General features: G+C 45.1%; 1 protein-coding gene across 7 annotated transcripts in view; it reads left to right on the forward strand.

Annotated features, from left to right (window-relative positions):
- The window catches only part of GTF2IRD1 (GTF2I repeat domain containing 1), a 94,027-nt gene that overhangs the window by 64,941 nt on the left and 8,019 nt on the right, over positions 1-21,067 (forward strand). For 4 of the 7 annotated variants that reach the window (XM_083714430.1, XM_083714431.1, XM_083714429.1 and 1 more), the window contains 13 exons: positions 2,002-2,027; positions 2,927-3,047; positions 5,114-5,151; positions 6,733-6,813; positions 7,618-7,671; positions 8,212-8,277; positions 8,664-8,847; positions 8,963-9,021; positions 10,219-10,281; positions 10,686-10,769; positions 12,524-12,707; positions 13,808-13,836; positions 17,322-17,369. In XM_083714430.1, coding sequence (XP_083570556.1) covers positions 2,002-2,027; positions 2,927-3,047; positions 5,114-5,151; positions 6,733-6,813; positions 7,618-7,671; positions 8,212-8,277; positions 8,664-8,847; positions 8,963-9,021; positions 10,219-10,281; positions 10,686-10,769; positions 12,524-12,707; positions 13,808-13,836; positions 17,322-17,369 — 1,037 coding nt within the window. The remainder of the gene's footprint in view (positions 1-2,001; positions 2,028-2,926; positions 3,048-5,113; positions 5,152-6,732; positions 6,814-7,617; positions 7,672-8,211; positions 8,278-8,663; positions 8,848-8,962; positions 9,022-10,218; positions 10,282-10,685; positions 10,770-12,523; positions 12,708-13,807; positions 13,837-17,321; positions 17,370-21,067) is intronic. The other 3 variants (XM_083714432.1, XM_083714433.1, XM_083714428.1) reach the window with 1 other exon arrangement.

Raw genomic sequence — 21,067 nt, forward strand, 5'->3', positions numbered from 1 at the left:
ACTACTTTCGAGAATGTATAACTTGCTGCTTAAGTGGAATACACAGGATGAGACAGTCAAATCCGCTATGATAAAATGGGCTCAGGATGTGGGGCATAACATTATGTTTGCAGACTGGGAAAGGTTATGGAACACCGGTTTGAAATTCACGGCATGTACTGCCTTGAAGGAAAATATTATGAAAATGGTATACCGGTGGTACATGACCCCAGTCAAGTTAGCCAAGATATATCATCTGTCTGACAACAAATGTTGGAAATGTGGAGAGGCGGAAGGGACATTCTTTCATCTCTGGTGGACCTGCCCGAAAGTGAAGGCCTTCTGGGAAATGATCCATAATGAACTAAAAAAGGTATTGAGATTTACCTTACCTAAAAAACCAGAGGCCTTCCTTCTGGGCATGATGGACCAGAGAGTGCTTAAGAAGGACAGAACCTTTTTTATGTATGCTACCACAGCAGCAAGGATCCTGATTGCAAAATACTGGAAGACACAAGATTTACCCACGCTGGAGGAATGGCAATCGCAGTTGATGGACTATATGGAACTGGCTGAAATGACTGGCAGAATCCGAGACGCGGGAGAAGAAACAACTGAGGAGGATTGGGAAAAGTTTAAGGACTATTTGAAAAAACACTATAAGTTGTATGAATGTTAAAAAAAAAAATGCACCTTTCAGGAAATTCTAGCTTCAGCAAATGTAAGTTATTGGAATGAAAATTAAGACACAAGAATTCAGAGGTAAAATAATGAAATAACTTTATTGTGTTTAATATAAAACATATAAGAATTGAGCGACAGTAAAATTGAAAATAGGGAACATGATAAAATGGAAGTTACAATAAGTTTTGAAATAAGTTAACAAATTGCTGATGCTTTATAAGACAGAGAACGCAGGGTTCGGAGGATGTGGGGAAGTCCTATAGGTTAGATGGAAAAAGAATATGGAAATTTGTTATTTATATCTCTCTTTCTTATAACCACTCTTTATTCTTTTTTCTGTATTTCTGTACTTTTAAAAAAAGCAATAAAAAAATGTTTTAAAAAAAATAAAAATAAAAACATATTCAGGAGGTGAAAGATTTAAAATCACAAACCACCCAACAGTGGGGTGCTTCTGCGGCAACGGGGAGGTGAGAAGTCTGGGCACTTGCAGGGGTGGGCCGCCTCTTCCTTTTCTACCGCCTGAGGCAGCTGCCTCCCCCTCGGTCATGGATGGGACGGCTCTGAAGTACACCCACTGAAGTTAATGAACATTACTAACTTAAACCCATTCATTCCCGTGGATCTGTTCTGAGGAAAACTTAGTTGGATACAGACCATTGTTTTCCCAAATTGTCTGCATACTTTTGTTTATTTTATTCACAACCCTCCTCAATTAATCCTCTCAGCAACCTTGTGAGGTAGGTTTAGGCAGAGAGGCGGTGACTGACCCAAAGTCGCATCATTTGTGGCTAAACAGAGATTTGATCCCTGGCGTCTCCCAGGTCCTTGTCTGACACTCTAACCACTCTGCCACACTGGCTGGTGGCAAGGAAGGGTGCAGATAATCCAAACTTTAATGTGCTTTCCTTTAAAATTCCACTACCAATATTGGTTCCTCACCCCTGCTATAACAAATGAAACGTGGTAAAGATGGTGGCAATAATCTGATTTAGCTTATTCTTGTTTTTAATTAGTGCTGCATGGTTGGTTGGTTGGTTGGGTGTGTGTGTGTGTGTGTGTGTGTGTGTTTTAAAAAAACTGCTTTTAACCATCTGTATTGATCATTTAAACATTTTACTTTGTCATGAAAATCCCAAAGCAGCATACTAAAAACAATCCAGAGCAGTATGTAAATTGTATCAAGCCAATAAAATGGCCGTTGTGGTGACCCCCCCCCTAAGGCCAGAGCACAACCCACTAGTTGAAGATCCTAAATGAAATCTTGAATTATTTTTATCCCCTCCCTTCCCTCCTCCTCCTCCTCCTCCTCCTAAATTGTTGCCTTTTCTTTTACAGGATGTTTGATGAAAGGATCTTTACAGGTATGTTGGACATAGTCTTTCATTTTGGGGAATGGATGGTAGTTCAGTGAGTAGAGCGCATGCTTTATCTCCAGACAGTCCCAGACTCAGTCCCTAGCATCTCTCGGTAAGGATGGGAAAAGCATCTACCTGAGACCCTGGCGAAGTCCAGGAACCTCTTGCCCTCCAGATGGTGTTGGACTACAGCTCCCATCCTCCATAACTATGGGCCTTGCTGACTGGGGACGGTGGTCCTCCAGTTGTTTCTGAACTATGACTGCACCATCCCTGGCCATTGGCCATGCTTTCTGGGGCTGATGTGAATTGTATCTCAGCAACACCTGGAGGGCCATCGTTTCCCCAAACCTGCCTTAAGCTGGCCAACCGCATTCTCACAATGTCCCATTTCCAAGCCAATTCCCAGCTTCTGGTAGTTTTGGGAGGTGACCAGAATATGCTCAGCATTTGTTCAGCTTACCTTCCCAAATCCACTGGGAAGAATTTGGCCCTTTCCCTCCATATTGGGGCATTTGTTGCCCAAATCTCTTTCCCACATAGCTTTTGATTTTTGATTTGATATTTCTATTTTGCTTTTCCAACAACAAACGCTGAGCTCAAGGCAGCTCACAATGATCACAAAAGCTTCAACAAACAAAAAAAAACATTAAAATCACTGTGCTATCACACACAATAACATATAAATAAAGCAAACAACAACACGTTCACCCAAGTGATTAGTACAATTCAATAAAGTCATAGCAGTTCGAAATATCCCTCTCCCATAGCTATTAAACTAATCTGTATGAATGGCAGACTTACTGGGAAGAGACAGGGAGAGGTTGTGGCTGGCCATGGGTAATTATTGGTTCAAAACTCTGTGCCTGGAAAATATCTGTTTCTTCTTCCTTCCTTGCAACCAGGAAGTAAATTTACCAAAGATTCAACCAAGATAGAGCCATCCAGCCCTTCTGGGGAAATCTCTCCTGACCCGCACAGAATGGCGTTTCTTGATCTAGCAGGAACTTCACAGTCCAGTCATAGGTAAGCCCATATCACCCCATATCAAATCATAGAGTTGGAGGGTCCTGCAAGGTCCTCTAGTTAAATCCCCTCCTTGATGGCAGGAATTCAAAGCACTTCCTCAAAAACCCAAGGTTCCCAGTTCCTGGCCCAGCTGCTATATTATAGTCATAACCAACCTTGCGCTCTCCAGATGTTGTTGAATTGCAACTCCCATCAGCCCCAGCCAGCATAAACAGTGGTCAGGCATGATGGGAGTTGTAGTCTTGCAACATCTAGAAGGTGCCAGGTGGGGAAAGCCTGGTGTCTGGGAAATTTGGCGTCCCCAAATTGATTCCTGAGAAACCACCATGTCTGTACCTGCTCCACATTTAATTCTTTAGAGGAGATTTTTCGATGGTTTTCCTCCCTGCCTAGAACGTGGGGACATCCAATGAAGCTGTATGGTGGGAGATTCAGGACAGACGATAGAAATTATTTCTTCACGCTGTTTAAACTATGGAACTCCCTGCCACAGGAGGCAGAGACGGCCACTAATCTGGGTGGCTTTAAAAGAGGATTTGACAAATTCACAGAGGATGAGGCTATCTGTGGCTACTGGCCAGAACGGCTGTTTTCTTCCTCCACAATTGGAAACATTATGTTGCTGGGAAACATGAGCTGTTGTGCTCATGTCCTGCTTTTGGGCTTCGCATTGTGGCCTCTGTCTGGCCACTGTAAGAACAGGATGCTGGACCAGATGAGCCTTTGGCCTGGTCCCGCCGTGCCGTTCTTACATTCTGCCAATCTCAGACTGGTTCTTAAGGATCTGGGATGCAGCAAGTCATGCCAGAGGCAGGGAAGGCAGCAAAACAGATATTAAGCTTATGAATCAATGGAGCGCTGGAATCTGATGGGTTGGGACTCAGTCCAACCATGAGCAACACCGGGTGCCATTTAAGAATGTAATCTGATTTGTCTATGATAGTGGACTTTGGGTGAATTATGAAGGTGAAATGAGCAGTGGTAACAGAGCAGTCCTATGCATGTGTGCTCAGCAGTCAGTAACATTAAGCACAATGGGGCTTTCCTCTGTGTAAGAGGGCATACGATCGCAGCCTGTGAGTTTAATCCAACAGCCCAGCAAGAAAGGAGAATCTGCTGAGAGTCTGAGGGTCCTGCTCCTGCCTCTCTCCACCAGGTCTAGGGTGGGGCCTGACAGACTACAAAAGCACTGCAGCTGCCAAGCAGAGACTACTGTTAACATTCTTTTCAACTGCTTTTTAACTGTGTTTTTATTTTTTTAAAATTGTTTTAATGTTTTTTTGGGGGTATTCGCCTGTTTTTGTTTATATTTTGGTTATGTATTTTGTGTTTTTGTATTGAGAATGTATCTTGTGAACCGCCTGCAGGTATAGGGCGGTATATAAATTTAATTAACAACAACAACTGACTGCCAGTTTGCTTAATTTTAGGTCTCGCCCTGAAATTTAAAGCCCTAATTGACTATTTGTTTCATTTTAGTTAGTTATTAAATTTTATATCGCCCTTCATCTGTAGATCTCAGGACTTGTTCAGAGTATTAAAATGCAAGATAAAAACTACGTTCCCAAATAACTGAAAGACCACCTGCTTCCATACAGATTATGCCATATGTCCGGAATTTTCATACGTAGCCAGAATACAGCATTTGGAAGCAGTGTCCGGGTGGAAATCGCTGAAATGTCCAGCAAAATCCGGACGTATGGCATCCCATTTCAGAAGTCTAGATTCTGGCAAATTTCCTTTTTTAAAAAATAGATTTTGTAACAACTTTGGCCAAAAAAACAACAACCACAAAGAAACTTTTGTGTCCGGATTTTCACTTTTTGAAATATAGCGACTCTAATACAGACCCTCCATTATGCAGAATGATGCCGTGTTTGTTCCTAAGGGCGAAACAAGGTCAAACATTGTACATTTTAAAAAAAATAATGAATCTATGGAATTGCCTCTTTCTTTGCGGGCCGTTCATACTTGTTTGGTAGTACAGCACATTGTATCCCCCCCCCCCCAAATTAAGCACTTGATATAAATGAAATTTAACCATGATTGCTTTCCTTTGCCAGATCTGAAAAGTGCCCCATTTCTGGAGAATGTGAACCAGGTAAGCTGCAAACAGCCGCTGCTCTCTTAATTAGAGACGGGAAAAGGGAGTATGATTCTTAGGTCTTACCGTGTGAAAGCAGGAGGATTTTGTCGTCTTGCAAAAACCCTGTACACAATGCTCTGCTCAGCTGCTGGGGAAATGCCTGCAAAGCCCCTTTTGACTGTATGACACTAGGTGCAAATCAAGTGGGTGTAGCTTGGCTGAAATGGCCTCACGGACCAAACGCAGAGCATGAACAGGCCTTATTAGCCCCATGGGCCAGAGATTCCCAAGCCCTGGCTTAGGACCCCAGAACTACCACATTGTGTCCTTTCAACACACTGCTTGAAGTAGTCAAGCAGCAGCTCGGTCAGTAAAAGCATAAGACTCTGAATTTCAGGGTCATAGGTTTGAGCCCCACATTGGGGGAAAAGATTCCTTCATTGCAGAGAGTTAGGTTCATGGTCCCTTCCAACTCTACGATTCTATGTAGATTCTATGTACGATTCTATGTAGATTTGGGGGCACACAGGGGAGGGCAGAACCTGCAGCTCTTTGGTTGTTGTAGAATTGGAAGGGACCCTGGGGATCATCTAGTCCAACCCCCTGCAACACAGGAATGTTATTGGACTCTAACTGCCCACTGCCCCAGTCAGCATGCTCAGTGGTTAGGGATGAAAAGAATTTCAGTTCAGCTATGTCAGGCTCCCTGCTTCTGCATTAAATGAAATGTAGAGTCTAATTTGCATGAGTCCCCTATTCTGGCCACTGCTGGATTCTGGGATCATGACAATTAGCGACCCTGAATCCAGAACTCTTGCACATGATAAATGTACTGCCAGATATTTAGCTCTCCCAGAATCAGAACATCTCTGCAAATGCAGTAAACAAGAACCTGATACTTTCGAGCATATTTTCTTTTGTTGTGATTTTGGCATTTATGCCAGAAGACAATTATTAGAGGCCTTACAACTCAATAGGCTGATTTCTATGCTACCAACGCTTCAGGGCCTGCTCTCGGACAGGAATGATCAAATTACTTTAATAGTGGCTGAATTTTTGAGTGCTGTCCATGTAGAAAGACTGGGCCTTTATAAAGAGATTTAGTGGTTCTTAATCGGTGATGTGGTAGTGTTGTATTGTATTATTTATGCAAACTGATTCTCTCTGGAGTTAAAGATCCGACTGGGACAAACCTTGTTATGTTGAGCTCGTATTTTGCACAATTTGTATATGGTGTCTGTTTGATAATGTGTGGTTTGCTATGCCTAATAAAGGATATTTTATCTAAGTGTACTTCCAAATGAATTAATGCCAGGCCATTGTCCATCTAGCCCAGTGCTTCCTGTTCTGACTGGCAGCTAATGTAGACAATACTGAGGTAGAGGGACCAATAACCTAAGTTAACATGAGGAAGGCTGTCCCTCAGCAGGAGAGCAGCTGCTCTGAGTGTAGAAGGTCCCAGGTTCAGTCCTGGGGCATCTCCAGGACCATGCCGGAAAAGACTCCAGCCTTGAACCCTGGATAACTTCTACCAGTCAGTGCTGATTTGTCGTCGCCCATTTGCTTTTCATTCCGGTCTCCCATCTTCCTTGACAGGTACTTCAGGAGAACTGGGAGGCATAAAACGCATCAAGATAGAACCGGACGAAGTGGACATCATTCAAATCACTGTTCCAGGTAGACTAGATAAAAGCTCTCGACAACGCCGCCAGGATGGAGATTATTTCTAGATGGGCAGTGTCGATTTGGGAAAAGTTTTCAGCCCGCTGGGTTACGGCCCAGAGAATTCTGGGAGCTGTAGGCTCAAAGAATTGAGGGTGGGTGAGAGTTGTTGGGAGACCCCTGTTGCCCTCACAGAGCAGGGAGTTCCCTTGGAAAAAGGGATTGGTTGTTAAACCACCCCGAAGGGAATTGTAGCTTTGTGAGGGGAACAAGAGGGCCACCTAACAGCACCCTCAACAAACGACAGCTCCCAGAATTCTCTGAGGGAAGCCATGACGGTTTTTAGTGTCGTCATAGCACTTCAAATATATGGTGTGAATGTGGGGAGAGTTGAGAGGGAGTCAGGGATTGAGGCAAGGGTGGCTCTGCCATGTCATTGGCATCGCCAAAACAACGGACTGAGGGTGAGGCAAGTGTGGGCCAGTGGCAGAGAGGAGCAGTTGGCAGGAAATGTCTCAGGATGGAAGGATCTGCCATCTTCACTTCTCTCGGTTTCTCATTTTCGCCATCTTAAATTCAGTTCTCCACACTTCTGCAGCAATTTGCAAGAATGTATTTATTAAAAAGCCTCGTGAAGATTCGCCAGCGTTTTGGTGCAAATTTCTCCTAATAAACGCATTTGCATGAAGGCTGGACTAATCTACACATATATATTTTTTTTGCCGGCAATTTCCCTTAACATAATGCATTTTTCAGGTTACAGTCCTCAGCTAGGATGTTTAGTTTCCTGCTAAATGCCCGTCTCCTCTCTGGTTTCAGATAAAGGGCCCAGCAATGATTTACAACATAGTGAGAAGCAGATGGAGGGCAAAGGTGAGTTTGGTCCGTTGCCTGGATACCTGACGGATCACCTCCTCCAGTGCAGGTCTGCAGGTACCTGAAGATGGCCTTCATAGGCCCTTCACCATACCCCACCCCCACCATCTCAGATGAGGCAGATGGTAGGTGTGGAGGCCCTTTGTAGTGTTGTTTCCTCACTAGAGGAATAGTCTCTCCAGACCTGGAGTCTAATAGGGAAGATATTTTAATGAGCGATGGGCAGGTTGGTGCATCTGTACGACACTGACCTGCCCAACTCCTCTCCCTCTCCTGCTTGTGGCCTCTAGCATTATTCTTTCGCATTTTCCCAGATGTGTCAACCATTTCAATTTTATCAGTGCTGTTAACGGTGCTTTTCTCTGCTTGCTTGTGATTTTTGCTGTTGCTTTATTCCTTGCTTTGTTCTGCATTTTAGTCCTTTGTTTATGATCTGGCCTGGAATTTTTTCTTTGAGGGTGCCAAGATGACACCCCCCACCCCCATGTGAGTCTTATTGCCATTAATCCCTGAGTTTGCTGCTTTTTTTTCTTCCAGATGGCGTCGGTGACGTTTTAAGTCACTTGAGGAAACAAGTAGAAATTTTGTTCAACGCTAGATACGGTGAGATACTTGGCTTATTTCTTTTAAGTGTGCTTTTTGGAACCTGAATCTGCCGTTAAGCTTCGCACATCTGGAGGGCTCTGGGTTCCTCACACCTTCTCTAGAACCTCCTAGGCAGGACAGCTATTTTTTCCTCCCCTTCATGTGAAAATCACAAGATAAAAAATAGTCTCTCCATAAAAGCACATATTAGATAGTTAAAACAAAAAAATAACACAAACACATTTAAAAGGCTGTAGAATATTAATTTTTGAGGTAATACCATGTTGGCAGCAGCAAGCATTTTAACAAGCTCAGTGGTGTTTCAATATCTTGACGACGACCTTTAATCTACAGAGGCTCAGGTCAAAGATCCTTTCTGAAAGTTGTGTTTCTTGCGCTTGCAGCTAAAGCCATAGGAATTTCTGAGCCTGTCAAAGTCCCGTATTCCAAGTTCCTGATGTACCCGGAAGATCTCTTTGTCGTGGGCTTGCCAGACGGGATCTTGCTCAGGCGACCAAACTGCTTCGGGATTGCGAAACTGAAAAAGATCCTCCAGGCAAGCAGCAGTATCCGGTTTGTTATCAAGAAGTAAGTTCAAAGCCTTCCTCTCGCTTTGGCCCAACCATGTCCCACCAAGAGAAGGCAGCTTTCTGTGTTTCCTCATTATTATTGTTGTTGTTATTATTTCAAATTTCTCTTTCAGGCCAGAACTTCTTACAGAAGCAGTGAAGGAGACAGTTTCTGATAGCCCAGGAACAATAGGTAAAACACATTTATTTCCAGTGATTTGATTAATGAACCCAGGGATTCCCAAACTGCGTCATGTGGACCATCAATGGTCTATGAGATTCCTTCACGCAGTCTGTGCCTATAATAATAATAATAATAATGATAATAATAATATTTATGCCCCACACATCTTACTGGTTTGCCTCAGCTACTCTGGGCGGCTTCCAACATATATATAAACATAATTAAACACTAAACATTTTTTTTAAAAATGTCCCTATACAGGGCTGCCTTCAGATGTCTTCTAAAGTTACTTATCTCCTTGGCTCGGGGGTCGCATAACTCCATACCCTCTAACACTTCTCTGATGAAAATAGGGACGTCCTAAGGAAAAGCAGGACATTCTGGGATCAGAACCCAGGACAGCTTCTGTAAATCCAGGACAGTCCCTGGAAAATAGGGACACGTAGAGGGTCTGCTCTCTGGCATTGTCTCTCCTTATTTACATTTAGACTGTAAGCTTTTGGGGGGCAAGGAAGCTCTTGCATGCTTGTGTGAATAAGCAGTGATACAGTCCTGAGCCTTAGGATCACCTAACAAAAGAGGTAATCCATTTTTGGAACAGGCCAGTTTAGCTTGGGACATACTGTTATCCCTAAGAGCTCAAAATAGAACTTGTGGGGTCGTATCCAGTGTTAGTTATAGAACCTCTGCAAAGAATGAACATGATAAGCCCCCATCTAAACATTTAAAGCACTATGAGGCCACTTCAAACAATCGTGGCTTCCGCCCAAAGTATCCTGGAAGCTGAGGTTTGTTAAGGGTGAGGCCCTTACAGAGCTACAGTTCGTGGAGTGCTTTAATAGCCAATCTCCCTTCGCAGGGAATTCTGGGAATCATAACTCTCTTGACAGGCTCCCTAACAACTCCCAGCACACTTGGCAAGCTAAACTTCCCAGAATCCTTTGAGAGAAGCCATGACTGTTTAAAGCGGCATGACACCGCGTTAAATGTAGGGTGTGGCTCAACTTAAGTCCAATTGATTTCAGTGGGTAGAATTGGGTCAGAAACAGCCTACTCTGTGGGGCGTTGTGGGGTTGGATGCTGAAGAGGGGAAGAGCTAGATGCTGCTTTGAATGTGGAAGAGGATGTGTGATGCGGACAGTCCTCAGAACAGACGTTGAAATTAAGACAAATAAATAAGAACCTTGGTGCTTCTTCTGTTGGCAGCCAGTGAGAGAGACTCTAGTGAACGTCTTGTAGAAGAACCGGTGAAAAGACCAGGATTTCAAGGTGAGAAATGGAGATCATCCCAGGGTTTATTGACGTCCCTATCCTTCTACTGTCTACTCAGAAGTAAGCCCCACTGATTTGAGTGGCACATTGCTTCAATTAGTATGATTGAGATTTCAGCTGAAATGGCCCTTGTTGGTAGATTTCCCCCTAATAACGAAAACAGAATTGTATGAAAAAGGAGCAGGCATTTGACATTGTTCAAGGATGCTCCCCCGCGCCTTTCCTTTTTGATTTTATAAAAAAATGGACCGGCTATTTCAGAGCTGAGCCTATCTCAAGGTTTTCCCTGTTGGAAAAGTGTACTATAGTTATGCATTGTTGCGATTTGTGACCCACCCACCCCCCAAAAAAACCTCAACGGGCAGAACTCTATGGTAGTTTCCTCTCTCTCTCTCTTACAGAAAATTACGACACTCGGCTTTCGAGGATAGATATTGCAAACACGCTAAGGGAACAGGTTCAAGATCTGTTCAATAAGAAGTATGGTGAGTAATCTGGCTGGATGCTAATCTTGACACTTGGGGTTCATAGAATCATAGAATTGTAGAGTTGGAAGGTGCCTTGGGGTAGGTAGATAGTTACCTGGATCTTTTCCCTACAGTTTTTTGAAGGTGGGGATGAGGTTTGCCCACCTCCAGTCTGCAGGAACCTCACCTATTCTCCAAGAATTGTCTAGGGTTATAGACAGAGGCTCTGAAATTGCACCTGCAAGCTCCTTTAGCACCCTTGAGTGCAGCTCACCAGACCCTAAACATTCTATCTTGCTCAAAGCAAGAGTCCCCGGGGAGAGCTGCAATGTTTGTAGGTGGTCCTCAGCAGGGTGAGAGGAGAGCAGAGCAGAGCAGCCCCCAAAGGCAGAGATAGTTCTAGGCCCTGGAGGTCTCCTCCAGCAGAAGTCGCTGTTCCAGTGGTGTCTTCTGAGGTTTGCTTCAGGGCAAGGTGATTCCTGTCCACAGTCTTCCCCCTCTGTGATGTTCTCTGATCTGTCTCCTGGTCATATGGGGGCTGATAAATTTTTACGTTTTACATTAAGTTATACATAACTGTTCCAAAAAAAGTAAAATAGAGGTTCTTTCGAACCTTCAGACCTCCTTCTCTCCGTCTGTGGGTTACATTTTTTTTTCTATTTTCTGCATCTTTTACCGTAATCCATCTATTATGTAATCATAGTAGCCAAAGTTTGTTGTACTTTACAAGTGTCATTGTATTCCTGTCAATGATTTCAGCTGTCTGCAGTGGTCTTTCAGATACATTAAAAAGTTATTCCAGTCTTTTAAAAAGACTTGGCTTTCCTGGTTTCTGATCTTTCTCATCAGTCTCGCCATATTCCATCAGCTTAGTCTGCTAGTTGGTACTTCTCCTTCTTTCCATCTCTGGGCAAGAAGCATTCTTGTTGCCACTGTCGTTGCATACATAAAGAGTCTTTTCTTTTCTTTTGGTACTTCCTCGCTTATAACACCTAACCAAAAGCCCTCCGGTTTTTTTAACAAAAGGTATCTTAAACTCATTATATATCATTTCCCAGAAAGCTTTTACCATCCCACATGCCCACCACTAATAATAATAATAATAATAATAATAATAATAATAATAATAATAATAATAATAATAAATAAATAAATAAATAAATAAATAAATTATACCCCGCCCATCTGGCTGGGCTTCCCCAGCCACTCTGGGTGGCTTCCAAAAAAAATATTAAAATACTGTAATACATCAAACATTAAAAGCTTCCCTAAACAGGGCTGCCTTCAGATGTCATCTAAAAGTCTGGTAGTTGTTATTCTCTTTGACATCTGGTGGGAGGGCACCAGTAACTTGGCTTCTCGCAGTGAGGGAACCGCCAGGAGGCCCTCGGCGCTGGACTTCAGCGTCTAGGCAGAACGATGGGGGTGGAGACACTCCTTCAGATATACTGGGCCGAGGCCGTTTAGGGCTTTAAAGGTCAGCACCAACACTTTGAATTGTGCTCGGAAATGTACTGGGAGCCAATGTAGGTCTTCCAAGACCGGTGTTATGATAGAAAGTACCTTCTTTCCTTTTACATTTCCATATGGGCGCTGATCCTGGCAAGGCAGCATGGCCCCAACAGCATTGTCTGTTATCACCGACCTGGACTTCCACTCCACATTTATCAAGGCCAGGCCGGGGCAGAACTTGGGCATACCTGCCTCCAACCCCAGTGCTATAACCATTACACCATCCTGCCCACCTGTCACCTTCCTGCCTTGCCTTTCAGGTGAGGCATTGGGCATCAAGTACCCTGTCCAGGTTCCATACAAGCGCATCAAGAGCAACCCAGGCTCTGTGATCATCGACGGGCTGCCCCCGGGGATCCCCTTTCGGAAGCCCTGCACCTTCGGCTCCCAGAACCTGGAGAGGATATTAGCCGTGGCAGACAAGATCAAGTTCACGGTAACAAGGTATTTCCCTCCTCAGGGATCCTTCCCAGGTTGTGCTTTTGTGAGGGCGAGTGTGTTTGTGCTGGAGTGGGGAGTGGGCCTTCTGCCTTGTGGCTTGCGTTTATGACTCTCTGCTAAAACAAGTCGCTCGGGGTTTCTTCCTAGGCTTACAGGCATACTATCCCTGTGGGTTTGTATGCGTGTGAGAATGTGGATGTGTTGGTCTTGCCCACCACTACCATGCATTTCCCTTCCAAAGGTATCTGGCCTAGCGGCTGAAGAAGGTGCAGAAAGGTTCTCCCACCTGCTACTTGAAAGTAATGCTCACCTTTCTGGGCCAAACGATGCCGCAATTTAGCGTGAGCATTAGATTTGATGGCGCGTTTGCATTCGCCAGCAAATACTTTTCTCGGTCTCAAGGTTTTGAAAACTGAGGGGCGCATTAGATTCGCGTAAATACGGTATGAGACATGGTGGGAAATCCTTATCCCCCCTTTTGTAAAAATTAAAAAAAGTTCTTTATTGCCAAACGTACACGGCACTATAAAAGGTAAAGGTAAAGGTACCCCTGCCCATACGGGCCAGTCTTGACAGACTCTGGGGTTGTGCGCCCATCTCACTCAAGAGGCCAGGGGCCAGCGCTGTCCGGAGACACTTCCGGGTCACGTGGCCAGCGTGACATTGCTGCTCTGGCGAGCCAGAGCCGCACACGGAAACGCCGTTTACCTTCCCGCTGGTAAGCGGTCCCTATTTATCTACTTGCACCCGGAGGTGCTTTCGAACTGCTAGGTTGGCAGGCGCTGGGACCGAGCAGCGGGAGCGCACCCCGCCGCAGGGATTCGAACCGCCGACCTTTCGATCGGCAAGTCCTAGGCGCTGAGGCTTTAACCCACAGCGCCACCTGCGTCCCCCATACACGGCACTATAACTAAATATTAAAGTAAGTTTGGGGTGGGATTGCTTATTACAAACAGGAGAAATAAATCACACCATAACCCACAAAGAACAAAGACTGAAATGGGGCTGGGGCTGGGGGGAGTTAAGGAAAGGAAATACTTAAATCAGTTATGATAATCGTAATAATTGCTTGCTTATTTATTAATACATGTTTTGTTTTCCAGGCCTTTCCAAGGACTCATTCCCAAGCCTGGTAAGTGCCCAGTGTAACCAAAGACTTAAGTATATCTTGCCATTCTGGAAAGCAAGATAACTTTAACAATTTTGTGGGGCTGTCCATTTGGGGGAGGTGGCCTGTTGTCTGTTAATTTTTTGCTCCATGGTATTCTCCATTCTGTCTGTGCATTAGCTCTGTGTTTCCTTGCAGATGTAGTTGCTTTTCACATCTCTCTCTCTCTCTCTCTCTCTCTCTCTCTCTCTCTCTCTCTCGTGTGTGTGTGTGTGTGTGTGTGTGTGTGTATTCCATTGCTTGTTTCAAATTGTATGTTACCCTGTAAATTCATATTCTATATATACATGCCAAACTGAGGATGACCACAGGGCCAAAATGTGTCTGGCCATATTTCATTTTGTTTGACGGGAGTCCAGCCATTTGATATTTGGTCTGTTTATAATACAGTCGTACCTTGGAGGTTGAACGAGATCCATTCCGGAAGTCCGTTTGACTTCCAAAGCGTTTGGAAACCAAAGTGCGGTGTCTGCTTGGCTGCAGGAAGCTCCTACAGCCAATCAGAAGCTTCGGAACTTGTGTCAGATGTTCAGGTTCCAAAGAATGTTCGCAAACCGGAACAATCACTTCCAGGTTTGCGGCGTTCGGGAGCCAAAACATTCGAAAACTAGGCTGTTTGAAAACCAAGGTACGACTGTAGTTCATATTAGTTATACAGAATGCTAGTTCTGTATAACTAATATAAACTGCAGTTGTACCTTGGTTTTCGAACAGCCTAGGTGGCCCTCTTTCGAGGCTTAGTTTCCAATTTGTTCAAAATGGCTTTCATTAGCGGCTTATTACGAAAATATCTCTTAAGAGCCAAAGGCACTCCATAAAATCAGAAACATTGCTTTGCAATGGAAGTCACGGCAACGATCCATAAACAGACCAAGCAAAGCAGCAGAAGCTTGAGTAACAGAAAGTGTCTCATTGATAAACAGCTGAGCATTTACGAATTGAAGACACACAAACACACAAAAGGTGTGTGCTTTTTATGCAGACCGTCTCAGGTTCATACTGTGGCATCTCTATCTGGAGCTAGGAAAGACAACCGTCTAAAGGCCTGGAGAGCTAGTCAGTGTAAATTACCCTTCCCTAACTCCATGCCTTCCAGATGTTATTGGATTTCAACTCACACCAGCCCTAGCCAGCATGACTAATGGTTAGAGGTGGTGGGAATTGTCATCCAACAACCACTGGAGGTTCACAAATTCCCTATTCCTGGACCAGACAAAACTAAGCTGGATGGAGCAACAGTGTGGTATATAAGAGGCCTTCCATAATATTTTAAATGGTGAATGTGCTTTGCAACCTCTTTTCTCATACTTCAGAAACCAATGAGTTCAATGTTAAGTCCATTTTGCAAGTGAGGGAACAAGAGACTTAGTACTGGGGGGGGGGGGCAGATTGCTTCTTCCGATGGAGAGCTCACATTTTGAGAACTCAGTCCATCAGAAGCAGAAATCATATTAAGGAGGAAAGCTCTCTATGACTTTTGGTGAAGGGGATATGGTGTAACCCAAATTTTTTGCGGTCTGAAAAACGACATGTTTGGGAAAATGGGGCTTTCGAAAGCAGGCGAGATGGAGAACAAATATGTTTGAAAAGGAAAAAAAGGGCAATTAGGGTCCATATGTTGCATGTATTATGCTTATTCCAAAAAAGGAGGGGGAAAGGAAATTGCTGGGTAGAAGGTGACTTATCATTATTATTATTAGTGACCTGTTTGCCAATTTATCAAGAAGAGTTTCTTCCAAGTCTCGTGAATTGCCCAGGGGCAGGGAGCAATCATGTTTGGGAATGCAATGAGGAGGGAGGGAACGCTTTGCCCACCTGAAAGCAGAGTACCTTTTAAACTTTCAGCTTAAAGCAAGAAAGCAATGATTTTTTAAAATGTATTTACCTTTCTCTAACAAAAAAAAAGTTTAATAGCAAAGAAACGTCAGATAATAAGAATAATCCATCAATCTGAATTTAAATATTTACATATTCATACAAAGAGTCCATATGCTCAAAAAGATATCAAAACAAGATTGATTGTTTGGATATCCCATCTTACCCTTGCAATTTATTGTTATTCATGTATTACATTTCTAATCCACCTTCCTTCCAAGGAGCTCACGATGGCGTACAAGGGTCTTCCGCTCCCCGTTTTATCCACACACAACAACCCTGTGGGGTAGGCATAGCTGAGAGGCAGTGACTAGCCCAAGGACACTCAATGAGCCTCATCACTGAGTGGGGATTTGAGACCAGACATAGGAGTCATCTCCTAGGGGCTGAGGTCCCTTCACACACACACACACACATACACCAATAAAATATTTGAGGGAGCCAAGCCCCGCAAAGGTGATGGGCACTGCCATTCAAATGGTCTGTGTGTGCCGCGTCTTGTGATTGATTAAGTGACGCCTCCTCCCCATATTTTGTTCCAAGTTGGCACCCTGAAATCAGCATCCCGGGTCCTAGTCTGGCACACTTACTGCCACCCCACAAGGCTAACCTTTCCTACGGCCCTAACAAAGAAGCGCTTGTCTTATTTTACATTGCGAACTGCTCTGCAATCTTCGGATGAAGGGCGGTATTCAAGTTTAATAAATAAAACGCATTGCACATTCATAATAAATAAAACACATTTAATAAATAAAACACATTACAGGGCATGCACACACACAATAGAAATAGTGGTTTTTTAAGTAAGTAAAAGGTAAAGGACCCCTGGACGGTGAAGTCCAGTCAAAGGCGACTATGGGGTTGCGGTGCTCATCTCGCTCTCAGGCTGAGGGAGCTGGCGTTTGTCCACAGACAGCTTTCCGGGTCATGTGGCCAGCATGACTAAACCGCTTCTGGAGCAACGGAACACCGTGACGGAAACCAGAGCGCCCGGAAATGCCGTTTACCTTACCTACCTATTTATCTATTTGCACTGGCGTGCTTTCGAACTGCTAGGTGGGCAGGAGCTGGGACACAGCAATGGAGGCTCACTCCGTTGTGGGGATTTGAACCCCAACCTTCCGATCAGCAAGCCCAAGAGGCTCAGTGGTTTAGACTACAGCGCCACCCAACATATTAAAAGGAGCAGAGGAAGCGAGTTACCTCATTCCAATTCAGACCACTGGGCCATTTTGGTCAATATTGCCTACTACGACTCCAGGGTTTCAAGCGAGAGGTTCCCTTCCCCCCATCTTGCTAAGAGATGCTGGGTGGGGAGTGAGCCTCTCCCTGCCTTAGCTGGAGATACTGGATACTGACCCCACGATCTTCCGCGTGCAACTCATATGCTACTGGCATGAGTGATGGTGCCTTTGGTACAATGCCCCAAGGCAGCTTGCCTCCAGATGTGTAGCTTAACGTTGGCACAGAGCTTTCGGGAGATCGTGTGTGGATCAGCCGCAGCCTTTTGGGCTCGGTTCTCCTGCGAAAACTGACCTCTGCTCATTCTCGCTCCCCCTTCTCTCTTTTCTTAGCGCCTAGACGGATTTCCACACTGGAAAAAACTTACGCTGCTTTGCACGGTACGTTGCTCCGTGGGTGCGTCATGGATGGTAGCAGACAAGAAAGACTTGGCTAAGGGAACATGCGATTAAACCGAGCGGCTTTGGAAGGGCCCTGGTGGGTTTTAAATACAGTGGTACCTTGGGTTACAGACGCTTCAGGTTACAGACACCGCTAACCCAGAAATAGTACCTCGGGTTAAGAACTTTGCTTCAGGATGAGAACAGAAATCGCACAGCGGCAGCGGGAGGCCCCATTAGCTAAAGTGGTACCTCTGGTTAAGAACAGTTTCAGGTTAAGAACAGACCTCCAGAACGAATTAAGTACTTAACCCGAGTACTCAGGTTACAGACGCTTCAGGTTACAGACTCCGCTAACCCAGAAATAGTGCTTCAGGTTAAGAACTTTGCTTCAGGATGAGAACAGAAATTGTGCTCCAGCAGCGCGGCAGCAGCAGGAGGCCCCATTAGCTAAAGTGGTGCTTCAGGTTAAGAACAGTTTCAGGTTAAGAACGGGCCTCCAGAACAAATTAGGTTCTTAACCCGAGGTACCACTGTATGTCCAGGGACTGTAGCTGGCATTTTAGGTGTGCTGTGGAGCTGCTGAGCCTGTGGGGGTGCCCCACAACTAGCCAAAGAGGCTGCCAACCATCACAATTTCAGGGATCTATTGGGGGGGGGACATTTCTGCATTGCAGGGGGTTGGACTAGATGACACTTGTGGTCCCTTCCAGCTCTACAGTTCTGTGAGTCTATAGATAACAGGTGGCGATGGGATGAAGCAAGATGGCAACTTGGCTAGGAAGGCTGCGCCCTGACCTGATCTTTGCCCCTGACCTGGGCCACATTTATGCCCTATGTTTAAAGCAACATGGTTCCACATTAAACAGCCGTGGCTTCCACCAAAGCATTCTGGGAATGGTAGTTTGTTGAGGGTGGCTGAGAGCAGTTAGGAGACCCCTGTTCCACTTGCAGAGCTACAGTTCCCAGAGTTGCATAGGAAGAGGGATTAACTGTTAAAACCACGCTGGGAACTGTAGCTCTGTGAGGGGAAGAGGGGTCGCTTCCAAACAATTCTCAGCACCCTTAGGAAGCTGCAGCTCACAGGATTCTTTTTTTTTGGGGGGGGGATCTACGGCTGTTTAAAGTGGCATATCATCGTGCTTTAAATGTGTGGTGTGAATGTAGCCCTGGTTCATTGCTTCCCTCCCAGAGGCTGCTTTGAAAATTAAAATTTAACCAGGCACAAGAGATCAGATTGCAGATCTATAGGTTGACTCTTAGCCCCACTTAAAGTGAGAATATGCAATCTTAAGAGTTGCACACACTTTGTACTGTCGAAAAATAGACAAGATTGTTATTATTATTAATTTTATTATTATTATAATACCTGGACTTCAGCCAAAGATCCCACAGCGGCTTAGAACAATTAAAACACAGTACAGTGGTACCTCGGGTTAAGTACTTAATTCGTTCCAGAGGTCCGTTCTTAACCTGAAAGTGTTCTTAACCTGAAAGTGTTCTTAACCTGAAGCACCACTTTAGCTAATGGGGCCTCCTGCAGCTGCCACGCCGCCGGAGCACGATTTCTGTTCTCATCCTGAAGCAAAGTTCTTAACCTGAAGCACTATTTCTCGTTTAGTGGAGTCTGTAACCTGAAGCGTATGTAACCCGAGGTACCACTGTATTACAGACTTTTTCAAACAACTTAAAATTACACAAATAAGATGGGTCCTAAAAATGTACACCTCAAGTATAAAATGCCAGGTGTGTCTTCAGCATTCTCTAAAAGCTGTATTGTGAAAATACCATGTGGGGAGGGAAGTTTTGCAACTTAGGGGCTGCCACAGAGAAGGCCCTCTCTGTGGTCAGGTGAGGTGAGAGTTGGGAGATTCAGGACAGAAAAAAGGAAGTGCTTCATTACATCTGAACTGTGGAACTCGCTGCCACAAGATGCATTGAGGACCTCATCCTTGGACAGCTTTCAAAAGGAGACTAGGCAGAAGTATAAGACTATCAATGACAAACAGCCATCAGGATTAGTGGCAGCGTGCCCTTGAAGAGCAGTTGCTGGGAAGCAGATACCGCAAGATAAGTCTATGGCTCTCATGACCTGTTCATAGCTATTCCATCGGGGGATCTGGTCTGATCCTGCTGAGTTCTCCTTATGTTCTTTGGTTAGCTAGAGAGGACCTTACTCCTAGGTTGAAGGAGCTGATAGAGGCGTTCTACAGTAGCCATGAATTTCATAAAGGGTGCAATACAACCTCTCTGCGTTTTATATCTCTCATTAAGTGCAATTGTCAGCGATGGCATCAGAGTAGGTCTTTGGGGCAGAATAAGGAGGTTTGTTTACTTTTAAAAACTATTTATAGACAGCACTTCCATAAAAAAATACAGCATCCATAATTACTGTGAGATAAATAAAAAGAGCAGTAAATTCCAGCTGGCAAAAAATGGAAAGTCACCTTGCAAAGCGCTGAGTAACAGTTTATAGGAAACACCTGAAGGAAGGCAGGGATAATTCCCGCCGAACCTCCAGTGGCAGGGAGTTCCACAGGGCACAGACTGCGGCATTAAAGGCTTGGAGGCCTCTAGTAAAGACTGACCAAACCCCAGGGGTGTGAGGAACCTCAGGGAGTGGCCATCAAAGGATCTCAGTGATCGACGCTGAGCATAAGGAATCAGATGGTCCTTTAGGTACTTTGGACTTGAGTTGTGTTGAAGCAGGAGATCATACTCACGTACTGCCCGCTGGCAGTTCTTGTGTCCTCAAGATGAACACAACCGGTGACAAAGGCTGCATTGGCACCCTAGGGTGCTTCCAGGATGATGGGATTTTTGTGACCTTGCCCACCGCTATGAGTCTCAATGATGGAACAGGAGCAGTCAGCCCCTGGTGCGCAATGGCACCTTCTGAAGCACACCAGCGACTCCTGAAGCACACTGGTGGCCGTGCCATTTCCCCCATTGGTGGTGTGCAGCTGGGGACGCACCATAGCTGGGGAAAGCCTTGTGCAGCCTGCATAGCTGTCTTTTTGAAGCCTGCCTCTGCTGTCATGAGGGGCTTGAGCAGCTGTGCCAAAAGCCAAGGTTTCGGATAAAAATGGTCCAGACTCCTCTGTCCTTGCGTTACACCCAATATTCACTGCCTGAGGCAGGTGCAGGGAACCTGCAGCCCTCCAGGTGGTGCTGTACTACAACTCCCATCAAGCATTGCCAACAGTCAGGCATTATGGGAATTGTAGTCCAACGGCAGTTAAGAGCTGCTCAGTGTGAGGCAGCTTCCTGTGCTGTTTCAAACCGAGCAAAATACCCAACCGTGTGTTTCAGTCTAGAGTTTCCTTTCTTTGTCTGCTACCATCAACACACCCACGTCTGCCAAACTGAGCATAAGTGGCGTGAAGCTCAAAGAGTGAAGGGAAGGCCGAGCCCCTTTCCTCCGGATCCTTCTAAATCCTTCAGGACATCCTTCCACCCCAATAGCATGAAGAGTTGCAAACCTGGGTGGTAACAGGCCATAGATCATCTCCCCCCCCCAAAAAAAAAATCTGGTGCCCTTCTGGGTCTTTGGACTACAACTCCCATGACTCCCGGCAAAACTGTGCTGGCTGGGGCTGATGGGAGTTGTAGTCCAAAACGTCTGAAAGGCGCCAGATATGGTTGTCATAAAGTGGAGGTTGGGGAACCTCCTCCCCCCTCCCTAGAGGACCAGATCT

This window comes from Podarcis gaigeae, assembly GCF_964106915.1.
Source record: "Podarcis gaigeae genome assembly, chromosome: 15".
NCBI lineage: Eukaryota > Metazoa > Chordata > Lepidosauria > Squamata > Lacertidae > Podarcis > Podarcis gaigeae.